The sequence below is a fragment of the Tauraco erythrolophus genome, chromosome 19 (genome assembly GCF_009769465.1).
Source record: "Tauraco erythrolophus isolate bTauEry1 chromosome 19, bTauEry1.pri, whole genome shotgun sequence".
Taxonomy (NCBI): domain Eukaryota; kingdom Metazoa; phylum Chordata; class Aves; order Musophagiformes; family Musophagidae; genus Tauraco; species Tauraco erythrolophus.
Window position 1 is genome coordinate 6,258,921 of NC_141483.1, and position 8,549 is coordinate 6,267,469.

General features: G+C 58.0%; 1 protein-coding gene across 1 annotated transcript; it reads right to left on the minus strand.

The window, feature by feature from the left end:
• Positions 1-4,194: 4,194 nt before the first annotated feature.
• Positions 4,195-7,477, minus strand: LOC147527420 (somatomedin-B and thrombospondin type-1 domain-containing protein-like). The gene is made up of 6 exons (XM_086623506.1): positions 7,230-7,477; positions 6,453-6,635; positions 6,257-6,347; positions 5,276-5,449; positions 4,664-4,784; positions 4,195-4,570 (listed from the first exon to the last, which is right to left on the minus strand). The coding sequence occupies exons 1-5, from the start codon at positions 7,435-7,437 to the stop codon at positions 4,679-4,681; spliced, it is 762 nt and encodes a 253-aa protein (XP_086479632.1). The 5' UTR covers positions 7,438-7,477; the 3' UTR covers positions 4,195-4,570; positions 4,664-4,678.
• Positions 7,478-8,549: the final 1,072 nt, after the last annotated feature.

Here is an 8,549-nt window from a genome sequence, read left to right on the forward strand (position 1 = left end):
CCCCTCCCCAGCCTCGTGCCCAGCCTCACCCCCTCCTCGCCCGCCGCAGGGGCAGCGTGAGCATGGCCAAGCCGAAGCGCATCAAATTCTCTGAGGAGGAGAAATTCCTCATCCTGGAGGAGTTCAGCCTGCGCAAGGACGTCCTGATCCCCAAGAACGGCCGATACAAGAATACGCTGGCCCGGCAGCGTGCCTGGGAGGAAATTGCGGCCGCCGTCAACTCCCTCAGCCCCCTCGTCCAGCGCACGCCCGACGAGATCCGCAAGAAGTGGCACAACATGGTGTTCGATGCCCGCAGGGAGCTGGCTGTGGAGAAGCACCCGCGGCTCAGCCAGCAGCCACGGGAGAAGCTCCTCCACAGCATCTTCGCCCTCTTCAATGAGCCCAGCCCGGGGCTGCCAGACCCGCTGCTCTCGGCGTCCAGGACAAGGGCAGCCAACGGCCCCCCTGGAATGCTGGAGGCCGCCCCGGACTTGCTCCTGCACGGCCAGAGCAACGCTGCCGCCCTGGCCCATGGGCCGCTCTGCCCTGCGAGGACCCCTCCAACCCCTGGCTCCATACCAGAGAGCATCCTCGGTGCAGCCAGCGGGGAGCCTGACTCCAAGGAGAGCTTGCTCCTGGCAGGAACCCAGGACAGCATGGAAAAGAGACTGACGCCTGCCGGCACGGCCCCCACAACCCCTAGCCTGCCCATGGCTGAGTTGGTCCCGGTGGCGGCTCCCTGTCCCACCTCACGGCAGGGTTGGGGTGTCACAGGGATGGCCCCGGTGCCACCGGCTGGCTCCCCTGAGCCCCCCGTGCCCTTCCGCATCAAGCGCATGCCAAGCCCAGCGCTGGCGTGGCCATGCCTCGGTGTGACACCGAGTCTGGCGATGCAGAGCAGAGGGATGGGCAGCCCTGGCCCCCCAGCCCCGGAGGAGAACGGTGAGGTGCCCGCATTGCTGCTGGACTCTGCCCACCTCCCCAGCACCCACTGAGCTGGACCCTCCCTGCAGGTCCCAGCCTTCCCCATGCTGGGCATGTTGCAGAGCTGCAGGAGCCCTCCTTGGGCAGCGGCTTCTCCTTTGTCATGGATAAGCTGTCCAGACCCCACACTTTTCCATGAAAAGGGCCTGCTTGCTCTCCCTGCTGGTCCCAGCTCCCACACCGGCACAGCCATACCCTGTCCCGCTCCCGCCAGCCGCTGCAGCACATGGAGGTGGCTCGAGGCAAAGGCCGAATCCTGCAGGGTTAAACTTTTGGGAGGCTGCAGTACAGCTGGTAGGGAATGGTCCTGGGGTCTGCTTTCAGCATCGCTGCCACATCCCAGCAGCCCGGCTTCCTGTGGAGCTTTGGCAGGGGCATTAGTGGGAGAGAAAGGGCAGGAGCAGGCAATTCCCTGTGGCTCTGTATCCCATCTCCGGCTCTAATGGGTTTCTCTGCTCCACTCAGGCCACCGGTCGGCACCAGAGGGGCCCCAGCCCAGCCCGTGGGGCTGTGTCAGAACAGCCAGGGAGGAGTGGGAGAAGCAGAGCCGGATGCAGACAGAGATCCTGGAGCTGCAGAAGGAGACTCTGCAACTGCAGAAGGAGAAGATCCTGCTGGAGAAGGAGAAGCTTCTCCTGGAAATCGTCAAACTCCGCAGGGAGCTGGGCACCTGACAGTGCTCTGCAGGCACTGGGGCAGCCCAGGGACATGATCTCCACTGTGGGGACAGGGATAGCCCATTCCTCCTGGGGATGGGCACTGGCTGCCCTCTGGCAGCCGGGGTCCCATGGGATGAGGCGGGGATGGCTGTGCCGTGAGCTGCCCTCTGTCTCCCACCTCCAGACCCAGGACTGTGCCCACCTTGGGCTCCCTCCTGCCTGCTGCCTGCCTGCGTGCTCTTGGCCAGCCCAGGGAGAGCCAGCCCTGGCATGGGGTGTGGTCCCACCGCAGGAGCCTTGGGGTGCTCATGGTGTGGGCATGGCTGACCTTGGCTGCCACCCACATGTCCTGGTTTCAGCTGGGATAGAGTTAATTTTCTTCTTACTAGCTAGAATAGCGCTGTGTTTTTGATTTAGGATGGGAGTTGGTATGAGAAGAATGTTGATAACATACTGATGTTTATAGTTGTTGCTAAGAAATCAAGGACTTTTCCACTTCCCATGCTTCACCAGTGGAAAGGTGGATAAGAAACTGGGAGGTGGTATGGCCAGAGCGATGGACCCAAATTGGCCAATGGCGTATTCCATCTCATGCAACGGAAATATTCCATATCATGCAAGTCATGCTCAGTATATAGGTGAGGGCTGGCCAGGAAGCTTGCTCTCCCTCTTCCGGGACTGCAGTTTTGGGATTGCTCTGCTCGGGGATTGCTAGCCTGAGACAGGCTGGGCATTGGTCAGCAGGTGGTGAGCAACTGCATGGTTTATCACTCATTGGTTTATTATTATTATTATTATTATTATTAAATTGTTCTGATCTCCACCCATGAGTATCCTTACCTTCACTCCTCCGATTCTCTCCCCCATCCCCTGGGGCAGGGGAGGATGAGCAAGCATCTGCCAGGTGTTTGGCTGCCTGCAAGGTTAAAACCAGGACAGGTTGGGTCAGGTCCTTTTTGGCACCGAAAGCGGGGCTCTAACCCCCGACCCCAGGATGCAGTAGCTGGGCAAGTCCTTGTAGTGCCCATTAGGAATATGCTGGGGAGGACAGTCCAGGTTATTCCTGCCTTGGGTAAAGGTAAGCCCACTTGTGCGATTGCTTTTGCTCAAGGACCTGGGTGCACTTGGTGGGTGACGCAGGAGGATGGGGAAGTATGATATGTACCTCAAGGGGATTTGATTTGGGGTGAAAATAGCCAATGAATTGAATTGTATGATGTCATTGCTAAATAACCCTGCCACTGCATGTCGTCTTTGCTGTGGCTGCTGTACATTATACTAATGGCATTATATTAAGAATCACCCAGGTTAATGAAGAACGAATTTTGATGGAGCCAGGACTGGTTTCAACAACTGGTGCCCAGCATCTTCCTCAAGATCGACATCTTCAGCCCGCAGACCGTGAGCGTGGACTGTGCCAGATACACCAGCTACGAGCTCCAGCAGCAGCATGTGAGAGACCACACACCATCCTCCTGCGGCGTCCAACGTCACCTGGCCACTGCATTGCACCTCCGTGCCACTCCATGATGAACATCAATCACCCCAATGACTGAGCAACCTCCCCATCATCTGTCCTGCCTTGAAAAGACTGTCCTGGCAGATGGAGCCCAAAGTTATGGACTAAATGAGCTCAACAGATATTTTGGAGTGATGGCCCATAGACTAAGGGAATGTTATCTGCGTGCATAGATCAGAAGAGAGGAAAAGTGGTGGTGATTAATTGGAATGTACTGGAAAGTGTGAGACCTGAGCATACCGTGAATGGTATGGAATAAGGGGTGGATACTGTCCTGGTTCTGGCTGGGATAAAGTTAATTTTCTTCTTACTAGCTAGAATAGTGCTGTGGTTTGGATTTAGGATGGGAGTTGGTATGAGAAGAATGTTGATAACATACTGATGTTTATAGTTGTTGCTAAGAAATCAAAGACTTTTCCAGTTCCCATGCTTCACCAGTGGAAAGGTGGATAAGAAACTGCAAGGTGGTATGGCCAGAGCAACAGACTCAAATCAGCCAATGGTGTATTCCATCTCATGCAACAGAAATATTCCATATCATGCAAGTCATGCTCAGTATATAGGTGAGGGCTGGCAAGGAAGCTTGCTCTCCTTCTTCCGGGACTGCGGTTTTGGGATTGTTCTGCTCGGGGATCACTAGCCAGAGACGGGCTGGGCATTGGTCAGCAGGTGGTGAGCAACTGCATGGTGCATCACTTGTTTGTGTATTTATTATTATCATAATTATTATTATAATATTATATTGTTCAATTATTAAATTGTTCTGATCTCCACCCATGAGTCTCCTTACCTTCACCCCTCCGATTCTCTTCCCCATCCCCTGGGGCAGGGGAGGGTGAGCGAGCAGCTGCCGGGTTTTTGACTGCCTGCTGGGTTAAAACCAGGACACCGGGAACCCTACCAGTGAGGGTTACATCATGTGGGGTGAGGAGTGGGGAAGGGCACCAGCACAGCCCAGCATCGCCCAGCCCGGGCCTTGCTCCCTCCCATGGGGGCTGCCGCACCCTGCAGCTCGACCTGGACACCCACCAGCATCATCGCCCACGTGCAGACTTTGGCACCGATGTTTAATTTCTCTCTGCAAACCACAGCACGCGGCCGAGCCGCCCTTCACGGCTCACCCAACAGTCCACTGCAGGCGGGCAGAGGAAGGACGCTGTCTCCATCCTCACGTTGCTCACCAATGGCAGCTCATTGCACGGTGTGATGTCATGGCTGAGCACGACATCATCACGCCGTCCTCCCAAGTCACCGCCGCATCATCTTCTCACACAGATTTAACCTCAGCATGATTTTCTTCCAACTTTAATCGTTGTACTTTAGCAATTCTCTTATTTTTAATCTTTATAAGCAGGGTTTTCTTCCCATTCTTCAACAAAATACTTAATGGAAAAGACGGAATCGGCTCCAAGGGCGAGCAGCGAGCCTGCAGAAGGGTGGCATTCAAAAAGACACTACATTATTATTTCATTCCCTGCCTCCCCAGCAAGGAGCAGGGGCAGGGGGAGGCTCAGCTCACCTTCCCAGGGGGACACTACACGAAGATGAGAGCTGGCGAAGGGCAGACACAACCCTCCTGCAGCCCCTCTTGCACCCACGAGCCCTGGCACCCCGCCACGGAGGCAGCCACCCAAAACGTCCTGGAAGGGAAAGCCGGTGAGAGCTGGGGTGTGCCATGAATAATTAAATATAAATTAAAAAAATTAGAGATGGTTATATATATAAAATATATATATTATAATGCATATAGGAAGTTGGACTAGATGATCATTGTAGGTCCCTTCCAACTGAAATATTCGATTCTATTCCAATATACTTATTTTTATTTCATATATTAGTGATACTGATTTATCATATTACGGCATATGATAACATTATCCTGTAACATTATGATATATGATAACATTATCCTATTAGATTATGGCATATGATAATATTATCACATAATATTATGGCATATGATAATATCATCCAATAATATAATGGCATATGATATTATCCTATTATATTATGGCATATTATACTAGAATATTAGTTTGTATTATTTAAGATGATAAAAGGAAGATGCCCTAGGGGCACAGTGAGATGCTCCTCCATGGGGGGGGTGTCCTCCCTCAAAATTACCACCTACCTGACTCCTTGCAGCCCGTGTCCAGTGCAATGGGGACGGTGGTGGGATGTGTCCCCCCGGCACTCAACGCACACCCGCTTGTCCCGGTGCAGCCCGCGGCTCCAGGCCTGCCCCCGGCATGGGGGCCCTACCTGTGTCAGGCGGAAATAGCCGCAGTAGCTGGGGAGGAGGGAGCTGGGGAGGAAAAGGAGGAAAAAAGAAGGAAAAATGGGAAAATTGGGAGAAAAAGGGGGAAAATAGGAGGAAAATGGGGGTTGGAGGGTAGGGCAGAGGTTGTGATGTTTTCTTGATGGATGGGGGGGTATAAAGGGGACTTAGGTTTGGGGGTATAAAGGGGCTGTGGTTGAGGGTGTTGCAGAGGGTCCATGGGTTTAGGGAGGGGCAAAGGGGACATCGTTTTGGAGTGGGGGGCAGGTGGAAGGGTAATGGCTCTGGGGGTACAAAAGAGGCCACAGCCCTAGGAGGAGGGTGCAAAGAGGCAATGGCTTTGTATGGGGGTGCAAAGGGGTCATGGGTTTGAGGGGGTCCAAAGGGTCCATGGCTTGGAGGGGGGAGGGAGAAGGATAATGGCTCTTGGGAGGGTAGAGGGAGAAGGATAATGGCTCTTGAGGACAAGAGGAGTGAGGGCAAAAGGGCCATAACTTTAGAGGGGTGCAAAGGGATCATGCTTTGAGGGATGGGAAGGGTAATGGCTCTAAGGGGGTGTAGAGTGGCCATAGAGCTGGGCTGGGGGCGAAGGGTATCGGCTCTGGAGGGGTGCAAACAGGCCGTGGGTGTAGGAAGGGGTGCAAAGGGGCCTTGGTTTTGTATGGGGGTGCGAGGGGGCCATGGTTCGTGGGTGGGGAGAAGAGTAATAGCTGGGGGGCTGCAAAGAGGCCTTGGGTCTGAGGGTGGCAAAGGGGCCACGGCTGCAAAGCGGGATGCAGAGGGGCCACAGCTTTGGGGAGGGGGGCTGCAGAGAGGCCCCAGCCCCACACCTACCTGGCCGGCTCCTCCGGCAGCAGCAGCCGCGCTCTCCTCCAGGGATCCCTGAAGTCGCGGCGGAAGGAGTCGGGCAGTATCTTGGCCACTTCTGGCGGCCGAGCCGCCGGGGTGGGGGACACGGTTAGAGACACCCCGGGCCTCGCACACGAAGGAGGTGGGCACACACACACCCCCCCGCCCCCGCTCCCCTTACCTTTGGCGGTCCCGCAGGTCGGGTGCTCCCCCAGGCAGCCCCGGCGCTGCTTGAGGTCAGGACAGGGCTCCCCTCCGTGCCGCGGCGGGACGGTGACCTGGCGGCTGCGGGCCTCGCTGCCGGCCCCGCACGGGGAGCTGCACTCGCTCCACCGCCCCCACGGCCCCACCGCGCAGCCCAGCGCTGCCGGCGGGCCCGGGCAGCGGGCGGGACGGGGCCGAGGGAGAGGAGCTTCAGCGGCGGGGAGCGGCGGGGGCGGGCGGGCGCCCCCCGGGCAGGGCCTGCCCCGCCAGCGCGCCGCCCTGCACGGCTTTGTCCCCCCCGCTCCGCCGCTGCATCGCGCTGAGCTGGGACCCCGCTAATCCCCCGGGATTAGGGAGCGCTGATCGCTGCCATTGTCCGGGAGCCGCGGCTGGCGCCCGCCGGGGTTTAGGTCCCCGGGGCGGGCTGGCGCTGCACCCCCCCAAGCCCCACGCTCCCGGTTTGTCACCCCCGGCGCAGCCCCCAGCCCCGGTTCCCGTGTCACCGCACGAGGCACCGCCGGGGCTCCCCTCACCCGGGTCCCGCACCGACAGTGCCGCTGTTGTCCCACCGTTCTCGGGGACAGACCAGAGGCCACCCCTGTGGGCTCTCACTGCACACGGAGCAGATGGATGTTCCGGGAAAATCGGGATATTGCTCCACATCCAGCCCAAGGGGCGTCCCCAGACACATCCCATTACTGCTCAAAGTTTGGGGCTAACAGGTGACGGCAAAAACCTGCCACCGAGCACTCACCAGCATGGCGGCACGCGTCATGGTAGTCCTCACAGCAGTCGCCCGTCCTCTCGCAGTACGAGTCGCAGTAGCAGCGAGCCCGGTGGGTGCCCAGGGCCCAGCAGGCGTTGTTCCTACCTGGGCAGCACCGGTGCCAGCAGCTGCCCACGGCACCTGCCAGGTAGCTGGTGGCCAGCAGCCAACTCCCGCAGAGCAGCAAGCCGTGCATGCTACCAGGACCCTGCAACCCCCGAGGGACAGCGTCCCCCCAAGAGATGGCTTCCCCTCGAGCAACAGCTTTCCCCCACACCGGCAAACGCTGTTCGAGCAGCGAGGGCTGGGCCAGCGGCGATCCTGGGAGCCCGAGCCACACCGCCCCTGGGCTGGGCGGGGGGACAAAGCCCGTTCCCTTCTGCTCCACCGCCCCTCTCTGTCCTGGCTCCACGGCCAGGGTGAGGAGTTGATAAAATTAACCAGGATGGTTAATAAAGCCTTGTGCATGGGACAACGTAACTGCGCGTCTGCCAGAAGCAGCTGTGAATGGGCACTGCTGGGTTGATGCCAACGCTCCCCCAGGAGTGCTGGTTCAGCCTCAGAGGGCAGCGGGACTGGGATGCGATGGGGGATCCCATCCCCGATCCCCACCCGCACTGCAGGAGCTGCTCGCCGCCCACTCAGCACAGCCCAGATGCCAACGCAGCCGCTAAAGCCAGTTTGATTTTATTCAAATTGCAAATGTAAAACAGAATAAAAAACAAAACAACACAAAACAAAAAACAACCCAGCCCTCACTGGCTTCAGAGCAGAAAGCCACAGGTAAACCGCACCCGGGCTTTCCTCCTCCTTCACGCTCTCGTGTTAAGGCTGCGTTCATCACTGCGACAGGAGGGAGGAGGGACGGGGCGAGACTTGGACCCCGCACCTCCCTGGCTCCTTCGCGAGAAGTTTGGCACAAATTCGGTGGGACTGAGCCCAGCACAGGACAGGGCTCTGGCCCCACGGCCACGAGTGTTAGTGGGTCAGCATGAAGCTCCGAAAGCTACGGGATTACCTACGGGGCCGCGGTGAGGTGGCGGGAGGGCAGGTGGGGGGAATGTGGCAGAAGAAGGGGTTTGCACCCCCGGCCGAGGGGCCAAGTCTGCGGCACGGGGCTGTGCCTCCGCCCCGGCTCGCACACGCGTCTCCATGTAAACGGCAAGTGATGGGGGAACCCGGCTCGCCCCAATCCCGGCCCCGCAGTGAGGGGAACTAAAGGCCTGGCTGTGTGTGCAAATTTGGGCAGCACCTGCTCGGCTGCCCGGGGCGGAGCAGGACACAGGGGACACGATGCTGCACCCCAGG

What these genes read in the sequence shown, in the direction of transcription:
- LOC147527420 (XM_086623506.1), bottom strand. Translation starts at nt 7,437, where the DNA reads ATGCACGGCTTGCTGCTCTGCGGGAGTTGGCTGCTGGCCACCAGCTAC. An exon ending in TGACGCGTGCCGCCATGCTG is followed by an intron (nt 6,636 to 7,229) that starts GTGAGTGCTCGG and finishes GCCCGCCGGCAG; the next exon opens with CGCTGGGCTGCGCGGTGGGG. An exon ending in GACCTGCGGGACCGCCAAAG is followed by an intron (nt 6,348 to 6,452) that starts GTAAGGGGAGCG and finishes CTCGGCCGCCAG; the next exon opens with AAGTGGCCAAGATACTGCCC.